The sequence below is a fragment of the Manis javanica genome, chromosome 2 (genome assembly GCF_040802235.1).
Source record: "Manis javanica isolate MJ-LG chromosome 2, MJ_LKY, whole genome shotgun sequence".
Classification (NCBI taxonomy): Eukaryota; Metazoa; Chordata; class Mammalia; order Pholidota; family Manidae; genus Manis; species Manis javanica.
In genome coordinates this window covers 189,335,462-189,354,097 of record NC_133157.1, presented here as the reverse complement: position 1 = coordinate 189,354,097, position 18,636 = coordinate 189,335,462, and the positions used below count along the sequence as shown (strand labels likewise).

The following is an 18,636-nucleotide window of genomic DNA, read 5'->3' as shown; positions in this document are numbered from 1 at the left end:
GTGGACTCCTTTAGGGCGCAATTTTGTTTTAACACACTGATAATGTAATTTTACATTGTGTCAGTTTGTTTGGTTATTATCCAGTTGTACAATTCCACTATATTCCTGATAACAGATAATAACCTTAGTACCTCCTATATCCTGAAGTCATTTAAAAAGCAATATTGGAATTCTGTGACTAGCTAACTTAATCGCCTTATGATTTGATAATTCCCGCTGCTAAATATTTGGTTCAGGCACCCACACTCTTTTAAGAATACTGTAAAACTAGACAACAGTTACACGTTTCTCTGAATTAGAGAAAGGCTAAATAAAAACTTGAAATATGAGCACAAATTTTTTCCTTTTAAATTAATTTCTTATTTATATAATATTAGCCCCTTTCAGTAAAGTTAAACATTAACTTACAGGCTAGTTTGAAAATTGGCTACCATACTAGACAAGGCTGTGGTTTCAAAATTCTAGGAACACGTAACAGATCCCCCTTTATTGAAAAGTCCAGACTTTTGCAAGCATCCTTATATGAAAGATCTTTGTTTTGAAAAGTTGATTGATTTAGTCAGTGTGCAGAAGTTGCCCACTGTTAGGCCATATTAGAATTTCTGTCATTATATCGACAGTGCCTAGTGTAGGACCTTAAATACAGCTGACCAACAGTAAAGGCTTAAATGAATTAATTGCATGGCTACACTTGGGCAAACAACCAAAATGAGAATGTTAAAGATGCTCATAGCATGATTTTGAGATTGGGCTTCTATGTGACTTTAAAGTGCTGTGGTCTTATTAAAAGCAAGCGAGAGGGAAAGTAAGACGAAGCACTGCTCTCACCGCTGTTTTAGTTCTTAAATGTCTTCTCTCTGAAGTGAAACCATAGAATGAGGAAAAAAGAGTTTCGCTGAAAAACATGCATGTAAATTGGCAAAGAAGAGCCCTCATCTGCACAGTTGGCCTAGCAAATGGTATTTTCAACACTTTCCTAATTATATAATTGCAAATTGAGGTCGACGTGCTCAAAATTGAATCCTGATTTCATCAGAGATGAGCTATGTTTCCTTGAACTATTTACTTAACTTATCTAAACCTCAGTTTACTCATCTGTAAAGTGGGAATAATGCTGCTAACATCATGAGCTTATTGTAATGGTAAATATGAAGACCTATGTGTTTAAAACAGTGCCTGACACAGGGTAAGTGCTTAATAAATGGTAACTGATAGTACTCATATTATCATCATCATCCTAGTATTAGTATTTTATATAAGACTTTTATTAAAAATAAAAATAAAAATATCATGTGCCCAAGGAAAAAAAATCCAGTATTTTCAGGCAAAGTCTTCAGATCTCAATTCTGCAATATGGTTTTTTTCATTGACTGTGTGTTCATTGGGACTGAATGGAAACTGGAATTCTAGATTATACACCTGGTATCAGACAATCCTGTTTCCTTGCACATTTGCTTGATACCAATAGGGAGGCCTTGCTTCGTTTCCTCTAAATTTGTACTGATTTATGACCACAAGGGCAAGCTGGAATCAGTATAAGATAATCAGCAATATTCTATAACAACATATACAGTTATGTGTATGGGTGTTTCTTCTCCAAAATTCTGTGAGATAGCTATTGCTTTTCCATTTTTTAATAATTGAGATAACCAAGATTTAGAGGGGGGTAAGTGATTTGCCCAAAGTTACATATGAGCAACACCTTTTTGCAGTGATATTGTGCTTTCACATGAAAAGAAATCTGCTGTTAACATGGGAGTGTTAGCTGATGCTTTTTTACTCTTTTGACTGATAATGTTTATTCTCTTAATCTGGATACCTAGAGAATACTCTGGCTACTTTGAAATAACAGCTCCTTGAAAACCTACATGATTATGACTTCTTTGAAATTAACTGAATGAACAAACCCACATGCTGAAGGCTTACTTTTGAATACTCAAAAACAAAATTTGAAGTAACCTGTCTACTGCTCACATATGAAAAAGGTCGCACTATAAAGAACATTATGGTTTCTAGAAAAAGAAAAAGTTGATCTCCAATGCTCAACAGGCATCAGTGCATTTTAGGAGTAAGCGGGTAGGACCTGCACACCCTGCCTCCCAGCAGCCTCCCTTTCACTTCTGCATGGCGCTTTTTAGTCTTTTTCACTGGAGATAAGTAAATTAGAATTATCTGGAGTCTGTTGAGAATAATAGCAAAAAACAGATGACCCAACAAGTCTGGTCCATCATGTCTGGATGAGCTAATTCCTTTCTGGACTGACAGTGGGTAGTTGAGGAAGGAAAAAAGTATATCAGATGATGATATTAGTGCCAAATACTATACTTTTTACTTTGATAAAACAAGATGATGGCATCCTGTCAAACGGCACTAAGTGACGTAATATAATTTTATAATAATTATTTGATGGACACCCTGGGAATGAAAACTTTATAGTTATATTTAATTTTGCTTCTAGTTCACATTTAATAATATGTTATGAAGTATATCTCTTGAATGGTAATATTTACACATTAAGTGGCCTATCTTACACAACATAAAATATTACCAAAAATTTCATAGTCAAGATATTAAAAAAAATGCTCCACATATGTACTTTACATGCTACTTGCAAACAGGTACTGATATACTCTTAGTAGCCAGCCCTATAATAATGGTTTTGGTTTAGAATTCATAGGTAGCTTAGGTTCCTAGATATGAAAACAAAATATGGAAATGCAATTTTGGTACCAATAACTTATTTTTAATCTTTGGTGGTAACTTCTTAGACATTAGGAATCAGCTGTTGCATCTGGGTGCATGGACAGCTGTCCGCCAAGAAACCTCTCCTTCATGTCTGGCAGCAGCACGGTGGTTTCATTTAGGGAGCTATTTCTCACCCATCTGAGTGGCTCATGTGGGGTTAATTCCCCTCTCAGGGATGACTGTAGTCTACCTGGGAGGGTCACAGTGATGAACTGGCTCAGGGATTGCTATGAGGTGTGCTGTGATCAAAGCTCAGAAGAGCTCTCTTCTCACTGGAATTACTGTGCTGGGAGAGTAAGTCTAGTTTCCCATCACCTGAAGATAACATTTCAGACAATGAAACCCACAAAAAGCAAGAGACAGAAGAGAGATTATATGAGGACAAAGATTGAGCAACTAGATTAAGCTATTCCTGAAGTTCAGAATATTCCTGGATTCTCAGCTACATGAGTAGATAACTGCCCCATTTGCCAACACACACACACACACACACGCTTTCATATTTAAATTTTTTTTTTGCACAAGCCAATTCCATTTGGATTTCTATCACTTGAAACAAAAGAGGCTCCACTAATAGACAGCATAAGGATTATGAGAATGCCTCACACATTACAGATGTCCAAGTCAATACTTGTTAAATCTAAATTGCCAAACCCTTCGACACATACCCAACTCTTTTGCTTTGAGGATATTTATCATATCTGCAGCCTGTGAAGACAGAGGGCTTTAGAGCCCATGGGGTCATGGCAGGAGGGCCTCCTGGGAACATATTTTCTATGACTCACATGAGTCCTAGTATAATAATCCCAGAATATTGAGGTATTTGCAGAACTTTGAACTTACTTTGGGTGAGTTATCCTCCCCCTCCAAAGTCAGTCTGAATACTAGGAATTGTCATCAGGCCTCTGAAGCCCTTCTGGATGACCAGAGAAGAGTCTGCAGCACAGTTTTCCCAAGTGTGTTACTGGGAGCACTAATTCCATTGGGAAGAGAGAAAAATATTTATCTATCATATTTTCAATTTCATTTTTTTTTTCTACTGTAGGCCTTTTCAGAGCCTTAATACTTAACAACCAGTGGGCATATGAGTTGACAAAGTTAATAGGCAAATCTTGGTCATGAGGTTCATTCTTTAGTCTTAGGGTTCTGTGGAATGCACTTTGGGAAATGTTATACTATAATATATGCTCTTTGTGATTTCTGGGCATAAAGGTCTGAGTGGTTTGTGAGTATTTACTCAAAAATGCAATAGTGGCAAGGAGAAAGGAGAATACTTTAGTCACACAGTATGAAGTAAAGGATTTAGAATTGCCAAGACCTGGATTCAAATCTGGCTCCACTGTTAGCTCTCCATGACCGAGAATAAGCATCCTACCTAAGTCACGATGCCAGACTGAGCAAAATGAGAAACATGCAAACTACTGCATCAAGTGAACTGAAAGCTTAGTGCAGGGAGAACTTATTCTAATATATGCCACTCAGACCCTAAGTTAGCCTGGTATATGTCTGAACCCAGCTTCAACCACTTATTAGCTATGTGACCATGGCAAATTACTTGACCTACCTAAGTCTCAATTTCACCTTTTGTAAAAGTGGGGTAGAATGTTAAATACATCATAGGAGGTATTAAATGAGGATTAGATTAAATAATGCACATACAGTAGTTATTGCAGTCCCTGCTACTTGAAATGCAATACCAAGTTCTTATAAGTTGCATGATATCAAATCACCTTTCATAGGCTTAAAATGATTAAATAGAAGAATTCATATTGGTTGGTTCATTATCACAGTGTGTGAAGTATCTGTTACAGCTTCTGAAAACCATCCATCATTTGTTTATCTGGTCAAAAAATCAATATTTATTTAGGGTTCTCTGGTCAACTCATCATATGTATTTAGTGCCTTTTCTTTATGCAGGGAGCAGGCCAGACCAAGAAGAGGAAGGTGACTAAGATACAGACCTTGCCTACAGTAAATATGGAGCAGACTGAAAAGGCAGGCAATAATTGCTCACTTTTTACCTACTTCTGTCTGGAACATATAAAAGGATGATCACAAAACAGGTGATGAAGAGCAATGAGAGAAGTGCATACAATGGGGCCGCCGTACCAAGGAGAGGATTCACAAGGGCCTAACAAATGATGGCTATTTTTACCCATGCACAAGGCTAGCACAGATTCGGCCTTGGCACATGCTTTATGAATTAATTAATTAATACACTTCTGTAAACTACTCCGAATTGTTTATTGCCAAAGGCTTAAGGGAACAGCCAATCAGAATACAAACACCTCAGCATGTTCAAGTTAAAGCACTCCATGGAACACGGAATTACGGTTCTGCTATGTTTCTTTCCTCATATAATAATATAACAATCATCTCTCCTAAAACAATGCCTGATTTTAAATGCAGTGGACTTGGATTGTGCCAAACAGCTGTGCTCTTGGTCCCTCCATATTATATTGCTATCACGGAGATAAGATACTGTACAGCAAAAATTTATTCCTCGTAACTGATCTTACACTCCGAGGCATTTTTTGTGTTTTCTTGCATTCTGAAAGTGGGCATTGGTAAGTGGTTCACTGTTCCATTTCTTTCTACTTTGATAGATTATATTGACATATTCTGGGAATTTCTCACTTCCCTTCTAGCTAGAAGCTCCCACCAGCATACCACAGGTATTTGGGGTTAGAAAGTGAGTGGGTATGGGTCCAGCAGTTATAGAAGGAAGGAATATAATCAGATACTGGTGTGCAGATTGTTTTTTTTAGCTTGCAGATTCCCTCCTTCCGGTGTTTCAGCTTTCAAAGGCTTATGGTAGTTTAAAGGCAAGGCAATCCTCTTATAAGGGCACAAATTGTCATGATTATAGGAACAAGTTGTAATTGTTTCTAGCAAGTTTTTAAGAGTCTTTGATGTTACGCTCAGTGTTTTATATGTTAGTATATTGATAGGGCTGCTTATTTGCTTGTTCCCTTGTATGTTTTTATGGTTTCTAGATTCAATGTGCAAATAAGTCTTTGATCTCAGTAGGTCTATTTGGTTAAAAAAGAAAGCTACAAGAAATTAAACATGAGAAGCACAAGGTTTTGCAATATTTACGAAGAAGTGAGATTAGAGATTTCACTGGAAGAGTACAGGACTTGGGTCCATAACTTGAATACGGGGAAAAGTGCCCTAACCCATAGCACACGAAGAGGGTCCTGTGCTCCGGAGAGCTAGGCCCCTTATGTGCCATCACAGAGCTTCCAACGCCTTTGTAGCCAAGGCGTAGCTGTATGACACAGTCTAGGTTGATGTCACACTGAGCAAATCAAAGGCAACGCTCTGCATGCTGTCAGTTTCCTTTTTCCCATTTGCCTCCTGCCCTTCAGAAGGCACCACGGGGAAGAATTCTGTCTTTGCAATGGTTTCACTTTCAGCTATCCTTCCCTCACAAGTGATTTCAAAAACTGGCTGGAAGGTAGTGCCTCCTGGAGCATGCACCTTGACATGAATAGCTACATATCAAAGGAATTTACTTTTTTGACAGATAATGCCTAAGAGAGGAATCTGGGATTTTATCAAACCAGCTATCAATAAAACTAATAGCAAGGAAGGTACTAGTCAAGCCACTGAAATACAGGGTGAGGTAAATGTATACAGTGCTAAGTAATTAATGATACGATAGTTTTTGTTTCATCTTATATAGAAAATAGACCAGTAGGCTTTGCTGAAAATACAGGTCAGAGAGATTCATAAGGGAAAAGGGAAGAGAATGGGTCACATTCTACTTTGTACTCCCATTCCAGCTCATTTGGTGTGTTGTGCAATGCTCAGGTTTCAATACTTCCAAAGAGAGATGGCAATGATCTTGCATTTACCTTTGCTGTACACAATGCAGTTGTTTTTATTGTCTTCCACTCCTTGCCAAGTCACATCCAACAGCCACTTGGGACCAGCAGTCAGCACCATTGGGACCTGAGCCTTTGTCTTCTGCAGAAAGAATGATAACAAACAGATGCCATTTGCTTGCATTGATTAAAAACTTGAATAAAATGGTACTAATCATTTTATTTTTACAAACAACTAAATCTCCCACACCATAATCCAAGTCCTTATTCCCCAGCCTCTTGATATCTTTTTAAGATGACAGAAGCCGTTAGGCTTTACTGCTTTCACTAATCTAAATGGTAGAATTATTATCAAAGATTTTTTTTCCCTAAATGATACTGGATCAGATCTCTGAGATTAGACAGATCTCTTGCGGCTCTGAATTATAAAGAGGATGCAGATGACTTTCATTGCAAAGAGCAGAGTGTTTAGAAGTGAACTTTAGACACATTGTACTTTATTATCAACAGGATCTCACTATTTCCTGAAACAGACAGGAAAGAATTTAAAGAATCAGGATCTATTTCAAAGCTCTATCCTGAGCAACATTTATATTAGAGTAGGAATTTATTCTGAATGAATAATGAAATCCACCCAAGCTCCTTTGCTAAGTGTGGATATGTAGTCTGACTGTAACTGAAATAGTACTAATGCTAGTGATTCACCATACATTGTCTCCATTAAGACTATAAAAGGGAATTGTGAATAAATTCAAATGCAGAACAACTAATGCATAGCATCCTTGCTCTGAGAAGCATAGGAGCAGGGAGATGAACACCCTAGTTGTAACAAAATATTTTCAGTATGTATTTTAAATGTAAGGCACAAAAGGTTCACCATTTTAGGCTGTCTGGCCCTCAAACTATCTGTCTTTACCTATGTTAACCATGGTAAGAAATAAACTGGGAAGGAAAAAAGTAAGCCTTAAGCAAGACTGTTGTTTCCCAGTGAGTCACAGTGAATGGGCATTCAGACTTTTATCATCTACCAGCCCATGTTTGCATATCAAATATCATGAAACCACAACACAGAGTACAATACAAGGGTCTCAAGGTAATTTCTGAATTGAGTTTTCAGCTAGATATGATCCTGCTAAAGAGAACTTAGCCCATTCCGGGACTTTCTTACATGTAATATGCTATCATAAATTTCCCAAATTGGCTTTAAAATGTATTCACTTGAGGAGCTCCATGTCATCTGGCTGTTTCAAATCTCTCAGGAATCTGAAACACCCATTTAACCCACCGAATATCAACAAAGACAGTGCATTAGACATGGATCAAGTGCTAACTGCAAAGCCGTATTAAACACTACCAAGAAGCAATGCTAGTGCATTTTTTTGTAGTATCAATTGTAAGAGGTAAAATACCATAAAATACACTAACTAGTGGGAAAATCAACCATGATGGATACATTAAAAAATTCTGCAAAAAAAATTACTTCAAATATTAAAATAGAATAGGGAGTAAATCAGAGCAATTGTAAGAAACAGTAGCATATTGATTTTTTATTTTCATAGTCTGATTCACTTTAAAGTCATAATTTTTCAACTACATTTCTTAATATTTGGCAAGTATAACCAGAAATAAACAGTATTCTGAAAGCCCCGTTGGAAAATAAGTAATTTTATATTTTAATATATTTTTTTTACAATCTAGGCAAACATATTTTCAAGTTGTCCCTATGGTCTGAGTGACTATTTTTATTTATTACTGTTTTTAAAATAGAATTTGTGGACAAACAAGCTTCTTCAGTCTCAAATGATGGGGCTGCATATCCAATGAAATATTAGGTCTTCATCACGCATACTGAAGCTCCTTTTGATATCAGAGAAACAGGAAAGTCTACACATCAGGGTCAGCAGGTCTGAGCGCTAAGCACAGCTCACAGGAGAGCACACCATTATGGTGAACTATGTATACGGGATTTAGTGGTCTTATTTATAAATAACATCTGCTCTCTACTGCTTTTTAATAACAGAATTCAGCAACAGGAACCTGGCCCCATTTCTCCTATATTCTCTTATTTCATGGAAAGACATGCATTTTAAATTATTGAATCTTTATACTCAATAGTTCTTAAAGCCACATGGACTCCTACACAGTGAGTCAGCTTTTACAATTTTCCATAGGTAATCCAAAAATAGATATTGATTCCTTGAATTCTCTAGGGAACCTTTTAGTGTAAAGTAAATCCATTAATTTGCTGATACCACAATCTTTCATTCATTTCACAAACCAACCAACCACCCCAGTCCTGTGCTTGGTGATAGGACTACATGGGTCCCTTGGGGTGAAGGTTACAGAGACATAAGAAAAAAAGTTTAATATAAAGCAAAAAAGTAGCATGGCAGGGAATGCAAAGTCATGTGTAAATTATTTAGGGGTCAATGAAGGGCAAGAGAGAAATTCTTTGAAATATGGGAAGATATTACAGAGGAGGTAACATTCAGGTAGGATCTTACAGGATAAATAGGAAGCATTTACAATTGCTGGTAACAGCACGGGCAAAGTCTGAGCAGTATGTAAATGACTGGTGTACAGGAAATAGTAAGTAGTTCTGGGACTCTGGTTTGAAGTGCTTATGAAGTCTTTAGAGCTGTTCTTAGTATGTAGATAAGCATTAGCTATCATCATCATAAAAAGCATTAATATATTATCATTATTGATGATTGGAAGGGACATGGGTATGTGTCTGAGAGGTCAGGTTAGTAACAGATTTTGAAGGACCTTCTCAAATCAGGCAGAACTATTTGTACTTAAGTCTCTAAGCAGAATTCCAATGAAGATTGTTTAAGCAGAAAGAATAGGGTAATTATTATTTATGCTACTTGTGCAGGTATTTGGTTAGACACCTCCCTTATTTATTTAGTCCTCATATATATTGACAGATTAATAAATTGCAACTCAAAGAGTTAATAATTTCTTTTAGGTTAAATAGTTGGTATGAGTCAAAGACTATATTTATATTTAGCTTTGTTTCCAAACTTACCAATCCTAGGGTGACCAATTATCTGGGTTTTCCTGAGACTAAAGGGTTTCCCAAGATGCTGGACTTTCAGTGCTAAAACTAGAAAGTCCCGGGCAAACTGAGATGCGTTGTAAATGTCTATCCTTACTAGCACTACTATTAAAACAATATTTGTGGTTGACATCTACTGAACACTTGCTAAATGTTGGATGTTGTACTTCCCCTGAATTATCTTTTAGATTTTTACAACTCAAAAAAATTCTCCATTTTGTATATACGCAAATAAAGATTTAAAGGAGTTAATTTTGTGACACAAATAAACATAGTTAATATATTTCTTTAATGGTAAGCTAGGGATTACATCTTTTAAAACTTTGGAAACATTTCTTATGTTTGGGCACAGGTAGAATGTGACTTACTAAGAAACTGAATTGAAGAGAAAAGCATTCTTTTACTCTCAGTCAGTAAAGCAAAAGCAAAATTGTAGCAAAGAGTTGCTGAAAGCTATACCCAAGTAAATAAAAAGTAGATAAAAAGAAATCTCAAGGGAACACTTATGACAGTTTTGAGGGGGTAAGTCAATTTCTTTTTTGAAGAAGTCAACTTTTGTAGAGATTGACTGCCTTCAAAGAAGATTACCAAGTGCAAGAAGGAAGGAGTTAGGTAAGATTATATGAAATCTACACTCCAGCAAAATCCATGAATTGAATATAACAATAATATCCACATCGATCATTAGATTCACTTTCCCATGTCTCTATCATAAGGATTCATACACATTTAAAATGTTAAGAGCTGGAGTTTAAAATTCAATGAGTTTAATTCCTTAATTTCACAAAGAAAGAAAGAAAGGAAAGCCAAGATATTTACCTAGCATCCTACAAAAGATACCGTTGGCACAATATATGAGGAAAAGAGAGTGGCTATAAAAGTTATAGTAGTCAGAAAAATGCCTCCCTACAGAGGTTCATGTCCTAATTCCCACCAACATGTGAGTATGTTTGTTTATTTGGCAAAAGGGATTTTAAAGATATGACTAAGGTTTGGGACCATGAAATGGTGAGACTGTCCAAGGTTATCTCAATCTAAATATATGAGTTCTTAAATGTAGAAGAGAAAGGCAAACAATAGAAGAAAGAGGTTTGACATGAAAAGGACCTCACCTGCCTTTGCTGCTTTTGAAGATGGATATTGAGGCCATGAGCTAAGGAATGGCTCCCAGTTACAGACAACAGGAAAATGGGAACCTCAGTTCTGCAACCTCAAGGATCTGAATTCTGTCAACAACTAAAATGATGGGAAATGTGATCTCCCCCAGAACCGCCAGGAGGAATGCATCCTGCTGACAACTTGATCTTAGTCTAGTGAGATGCTTACTGGACTTCTGATCCACAGAACTATAAAATAATAAATGTGTGTTGTTTTAAGCCATTAAATTTGTGGTAATTTGTTTCAGCAGCAATAGAAAACTAATATGAAAGGCAATCAGATTTACTGACCTATTGTCTCAAAAGAATGATGTGAGTTCCTTATCAAATGTGCTTGAAAATGTGAAACAACTTTCCCTTATAACACCAAATTTACATTGTCACTCTATAGGCATTAACTATATGTTTTTGCCTTAAAGCACAAGGAAACAGTGGTGACTATAACAATTCCTCCTTCTATAATTAGGGGCTTAAAACATTTCATGATTCACTGTTGACTTTACAGTTGAAATGAAGCAGAAAGAATATTACTCTTCTTGAAGTCAGATGATCTAGGTTTGAATCCTGATATGTGCTATGCACAGGCTCTGTGATCCCTTAAACTTGAATGATCTGAGCTTCAGAATGTCCATGCACAAAACAGGGCCAATAATCTCTACGTCAAAGTTTATTGTATAAAGCAATGAGTGCTGTTTAGTTCACTGTAGATGCACATCAAAGTTGTTGAATAGCTGCCTGAATAAATGACCTAAAAAAAAGTCCACAAAACCACTTATTGAAACCTTATTCTTTCTCAGGCACTGGTAATTGCTTGTAGTGATTAGAATGTAAATCAAGACAAAAACTCTATTATCCAGTTTAAAAGGAGTGATAGTTATTAGAGTTGTTGGTCAGTGATTTTCAACTCCCCATTTTCCAGGTCTCTTTTAAAGTTAGGTATGGCTTATGACTTCATGGTCTATGACTTCATTTGACCAATGAAATCGAACAAGAAAGGACTCCTACCACTTCCACATAGAAACTGTAAGATCTAATGGACTCACCATCATACTCGGCCTTCCTGAAGTGATCAAGGAAGCATGTAAGGAGTATGGCCTGGCAGCAATAATGGCCATGTAACATAAAAGAAGTACACCTTTTTACAGAGCTATTGTGATATTAGGGTTGCTTGCAACCTCAGGAAAACCTAGCTTAGACTCACCACCAAAAAGTTTTCTTCACTTTTTCTGTATTGAATAACTCATGGGTTTTTACAGGTTAAAGTTTGCACTTTATCTATATCTAGGCAGTCTCTTCCAGCAATAAATCAATTCAAACTGCATATGACGAGTAACTGAATTTCAGTTAAAATGGAATATTTTAAAAAGAAAAGGAAACTCCACATTGTAACTTAGAAAAATCTGCACTCCTGGACATTGTTTGAACCCAGAGTTTCATGCTTAGACAGCTTACAACTAGACAAACTTGACAAGGACAAAATGGGTCAAAAGTGTCATTTCTCAGGAATAATTAGAATCATCTAATGTGGATAAAAGAGGTCAAACTAGCATCCACTTCTCACTAACCTTTGGAGTTACTGGACCAACAAAGGAGGAAGCCTTCAATAAATGTTTATACTCAAGCCAAAAGGTTAATGGAGATAAAAGTAGACAGCCCAAAGGTAAAGAACAGAGGATAATTCTAACCCAAGAAACTGGTGACATAATGCTGTCTTAGAGATTCCAAATTCTGCTGGAAATATTTGTTGAAGATTTCCAAAATGAGGTTTAGGAAGAGCTAGAAGCCTTAGGAAAATCTGACCGATGAGAAGAGCCTGACACTGCAGCCTTTTAAAAGAACTGTAAGTGCCATCTAATGGAAAAATTTGCCTCCTTTGACTTTAGTTTGGGAAATATAACAAACTCTCATTAGAGAATCTCAAGCCAATGCCATGAGGTAGTTTGAGGCTGATGAAAAATGCTCTTGATAAGTTGCTTCCACAACTGGGTAGTAGGTGGAAAGCACTGAGGCCTGGTCGGCAAAATCCATAGTTGTTTTAACATTTCATAGCTATTTCTATTCTCTCAGCTATAAAAACATTCGATAGTAGGCACAGAAAATTTTCCAAATTACTGTAGACATTAAATGTATATAGTTAGAACCAGAAAAATGCCAGTTTCCCTCAACTGAATTATTCTGTACATCTAAATGGAAAAAAATATGGTACTGAATGGGTTTTGACATTGTACCTACCACAAGGAAAATTTTATAGTAAAAGTTTCAGTTAACGTGTCCAAGCAGTTCTCCACACTGATCAAACCCAAATTCCACCTAACAGTCACGAAAACATTGTATCACTCTCCCTTTAATTCTGTGAAATCTCTAGTGAGCTTGATTTAAAAAATTCCCTTCACCAACAGCCTTATGTATGACAACAGAGCAATTTAAAATCTTGGACTACCTGGAGTGGGTAGAAATGTAAAGTAATAATTCAACACCCTATACAATTGTATTTTCAGTAATTCTGGCCATGGTATATGGTCTCAACATTATTGATTTGACTGGAACTATAAAACTTTTAGTATGATGATTTGCACCTAATAAAACTCTGCTTTTTAGTAAATATCCTTTATAAAGTTATACAGGACACTATGTGAGTGTTTGAGCTTGATGCTACTGAGGCACATCTTTTTTCTTTCAGGAAATAGAGTTTTATTTTAAGCTACATAAACAGAATTACTCTACTCTATGTGGACCTGAAGGGTTAACATATGTGTGATGATATAAATACAGGTCCTCAGGATAACACCCAAATGATCTCCATGACTGATTAAAGCCAGATATCATTCAGACATGACTAGATAGACCATGTGCTTCCATTTAAAAGATGGCCACTAACCTACCCTGGGATATCCCTTCAAAGTTGCCATCTTTCTTTTGTTTATTGTGTTTAAAAACTAGGAAAAAGAGTATGTGTGTACTGTACAAAGAGATTTAAACAAGTAACTTGAAGAATTTCCAAACTCAAACCAATTATCTATAGTTACTGTGTAAGAAAACTCAATTTAGTAAAAGATTATCAAATTGGCATTGCTTGAAGAAAAAAAAAGATGTGCTAGACACATTTGCAAATTCAAGTTCAAAAAATTAAGAATACTCTTAAATTAGAAAATACATACAAAGTCTAAATTGGAAAGACATCAGTAATGTGCTATAACAAGAACCACTACACTAAACCATCATACACAAATAGATTTATGAATGGAAATCCGAGGAAGGTTTCATTAGAATAGTGGTTTTTTTGAGCACAGTTCTGCAAAATATCCTTTAAGGATAGCATGAGAGTGAAATTCCAGAGAGCTTCTGCTAACAAATGTCTTTAAGATCACTGTGGTATGTGGGATCTCAAACATGATAAAAGACTTTTCAAAAACAAAATGAGTGTGAAATAAAATGATAGAATTCTTGGCTACTATATCTATACTCCTTATGTCAAAGAGAGTTTTATCTCTATGAACCAAAAATTTAAATAATCATTATCTCTGGGGTATATTTGCTTTTAGTTCTCAAAATAGTTGAAATCCATTATCTTAACATGAGTCATTGCTTAAATATAAGGACCTGAATATAGAAATAATGATCTTTCAGGAAAGGGAACACAAATAGCTCCACAAATACAAGCCATTAAAACAATATCTTTAGTTCCAAATAAAAAAAATCATTTCATGATATTTAGAAAAATTATATACAATGATTATCCAAGAGTACTCATACTAAAGATACAGATATTCCATTTTTCAAATGGGAGGCATCTCTAAATGAATAATAAACATCTAAGTTACCCAGATATTTATTATACTTTCATTTAAAAAGAAATAGACTCATTTCTCTTTCCCTTTTGCCAACTTGACTCCCACAGTCTCATCTGTTCTCCACATATATTTGGCTCCAAAGTGGAGCTACTCCCTCCAACCTGGCAGCCATTAACTTCAACCTTTTATTTTATACGGCTCTGAAAGTCACAGAGTGTTTAAGGAGTGCTGTTATGCTCCTGGCAGAATTTCCGGGCTTGCGATGTGCAAAAGAATGTCAGTACTGAAACCTTGGGAAGGGAAAGTAAATTGCTCTGGAGCATTCCTTCTCACATAAACCTGCGGCAGGGTTCAGGGATCCGAACAGCCGCGGTCCAGCTGTGTGACTTGAGGCCAATCACTTAACCTCTCAAGGCCTCCTCTTCCTCCTCTGTAAGATGATCTCGTATGTGCTTACAACTTGACAATAAGATCATTATAAGGCTTTCTACTATGGAACTTTTGTCAAGTCTAAACTCCAATTCTGACTGTGGATAAGATTTATAGGAAAATTCAACACACTGGGCTTCTACTTACTGAAGAAAGTGCCACTATTTTTATGGTGAACCAACAAATGACACCATTCTAATTTACTAAGGTATTTTAATACCAAAGAAGATGGTGTGGTCAGAGAAATTGGTGTGGACAAAATAAAAACTGAGTATTAAAAATTATAGAGGGTGTAATAGATGTACATACACACATTCAACTATCAATGGCCTACTTACACATAAAAATAGTGGGTCAATTCTATTCAGAAGTTTCTTCTTGAGATTTACCCCAAAGACACTCTGTGGAAGAGAGAAAAAGCTGTATCCTGCACAAAGCCATTCTCAGATACTGAGCTATGTCAGTCCCTCATGAATTAGTCCACTGCAATATGTAATGAACTTTGGCCACCTTTTAGACTGTTTCCTCATTTTTACCATTTTACTCAATCTTAATGTCAACCATGTCCCTGAAAAAAAAGGGCTATATACAAAGGGTTTTCCTTTTTAATATGTTCTTTTCATGATTTGCACCCTTATGTCCCTGTATAATCATAAATTACTAAGAACTCACCTATATTTTGAGCTTAAAATATACCTGATATGATGCTATTTCAAACTGATGGGGATAGTCTATGGCAAAACTGGAAGAGCATGAATAAGAAAGGTATTCATCTCCAAGAGAAAAAAAAGATGATATTGTTAAACTACATAGTATAGGTGCTGTGATAAATGTAGCATCTTTTGGGAAGGCAGATTTTTATGACACAAGTTATGGAAAGCTAGGTTTGGCAAAGTAGTTGGCAGAAGAATGAAAGTGCTACAGAATAGTCAAGAAAACTTAATCTAATATGTAAGATGTTTAATAACAAGAGTATTGCAAACACTTAAGTATCTAAGGTAAGACTCTGAGCATGAGGGTTGTTTTCAGTATTTTTCTCCTCATCGATAGATGAAGAAGGACTATACCAATTCTGCATGTTCAGAGAATAAAAGTCAAGTGCCCAATTTATGAGGGTTGGTCGCCCATTCTGGAGGCAGGGAAAACTTGCTTGCTATGGGGGGAAACAATAAGGAGAGGATGCCAACCAATGAAACAGATTCACCTCCACATGCTCCCAGTCCAGGGGGCCTTTGTTTAGTTATCTGTGGGTCTGGGCAACTTAAATGAGAATGATATGAAATCAGACAGTGAAACAGACCTTTATTAATACTTTCCCTGGACAAGTTTTTCAAACCTTATTCTTTTCCAAAGGAATAGAAATATGAATAAAAGCATCGATGTGTATGTTGGAAAGAATTACTTAAGTCATATTAACTTGAGAAGCGTATCTATTGAAATTTAATGGTTGGGTGCAAATACTAGGGGTTAAATTCTGCATTTACTTGGAACAAGTTGGTTTACATTGTCCAGATGTGTTTTCTGCCAAAAACAATGTAATCTCATTTATAAAATCATTCCAATTAGTAATAACCTATCAGAAACAACAACTGATTCTTGGAATACTCAATAGCACTTGAATTTTGAGAGGCTTATTGATTAGGTCATTCTGCTTTTACGATAATCACTTTATACTTACTAGAATTTTACTTTACTAGAATATACTTTACATTATTCATTCAATAAATATTTATTAAATATCTACTATACAGAAAACAAGAGAGAGGAGTTATATTTCCTCTAGATGCTCACACTGTCTTGACAATAAAAAAATCTAAATGATAGACACATCGATTATTTAAACCACTATTTATAATCAGGCTCATGTTTTAAGTATATGACTGATACATTTGGAAATCGAACATATATGTGATGGCTCATGACCAAACAGTGTAGCAACAGATAAGAAGTGATTAACAGAATCTTTTCAAGTGGATCTTCATGACTATTTAGGATGACACTTCAGTTTCAAAATTGAAAACACTGAGGCTTCTTCCAATATGGATTGAAAGTCTATAAAGTACAGATTATATTTTTAGTAACAAAGTCCAACACCTAACATAAAAATCTTCATCTACATATCTTGGTTTAAGCTGTGTACTTCCAACTTCCATCAAAAATCAATTTACTCTACACCTATTTAATTATTCTTACTGCTAAATGAAATATATCATAAAAATATATTATAAAATAAATGTGAAAAATATTTCAGAACTTGAAATACTTTGGGAAATGTAGCCAAGATAAATTATGTATACCATTTTAAATGTATACTCATTGTCTCACTTAATATGCTTTATTAATAGTCAAGAGATGGTTTAAAAATGTACACTTTGGCACCAAGCTGAGTTTCCACCATGTCTCCCTCACTTAGTAGTTGTATGAACTTACACAAGTTACTTAACTACTGTGTCTCAGTCTATCTCTAAAATAAGTATAATAAAATTATTTATGTTATAGGATTATTTTGAAAATTAAATTAATGTATTTAATGGACCTAAAGCAGTACCAGGTATGTTATTCTATGCATACCTGCATAGACTTATGTTTCTACTAAAAAAATATGTTTTCACAGAAATACGGAATTCCCAATAAAGAATTTTTTGGCTGGGTAGAAAAATGACACATTTCCTCAATATATGACTGATAACATTTTATTAAGCATAAACTATGTGCTAAAATTCTAGGTGCTGCACTACTTTTTAAATTAATTTTCACAATTCTGTAAGAAAGATGCTATTATGCCCATTTTGTATAGGTAAAAACTGAGACTAAAATGTTAAACAGCCTGTTCAAATTCACATTGCCTTAACAATGAATTGCCTTCTATTTTTCTCTTTGCAAATCTATAAGAAACTGAATTTTGTTCCATCATGTTAAAGCAATAAGAATCTTTTTAGGAATTGTGTTAAATATCAATTCTTCATGTTCATGAAAACTAACTTAAATAATCTGTGAGTCAGTGGTTAGCAGTTCTGTTTTGCATTATGAATAATTCCTAGCTGCACTTTGTGTAAGCTAATTGCATGGTGTCTCATTAATAATTTTCAAGTTTTTTCAAGCTGTGAAATGTATAGCTTTGTAGTGAATTATTTCTAACATTTGCACAGTTTTCTTGAAAGTCTATTTGAGATACCAAATATCAGTATTAGACATCAAGTAGGTATAAGGGAACTAGAATTCAACACAGTTTAGTGAGTGAGAGAATATTGAAAAACGATAAATACCTTCATTGTTATGACTGCAAGTACTTTCATACATGGAGAAATGGGTATAGCTTACAATGGATACAAACTGCTTATGTTAATATTTTCAATCATGCAGAATTTATGTTGAGATTCAGGAGGATACTTAGGCTAAAATTCCCTCAATTCAGCACTGATTACACAAGACTAATGAAGAATGGATTCTCATGGTGCTCATCTGCTCAACAGACATAGTAAAGCCTCATCACAATACTTTGTGGCGAGGCATCAGGGTACCTTCTGGGCTGCAAGGAGTCCAGCCAGGCCTTCATGCCTAACTGCTCAATTCCATTCTTCAGCACCTCTGGATGCACTCAAATAAGGAACCTAACCTGCACT

At 35.6% G+C, this 18,636-nt stretch overlaps 1 protein-coding gene across 4 annotated transcripts in view; it reads right to left on the bottom strand.

Annotated features, from left to right (window-relative positions):
• The window catches only part of ZFPM2 (zinc finger protein, FOG family member 2), a 442,808-nt gene that overhangs the window by 142,956 nt on the left and 281,216 nt on the right, over window positions 1-18,636 (bottom strand). For all 4 annotated transcript variants that reach the window (XM_036995562.2, XM_036995559.2, XM_017642905.3 and 1 more), the window contains one exon: window positions 6,606-6,717. In XM_036995562.2, the coding sequence (XP_036851457.1) occupies window positions 6,606-6,717 (112 nt within the window). The remainder of the gene's footprint in view (window positions 1-6,605; window positions 6,718-18,636) is intronic.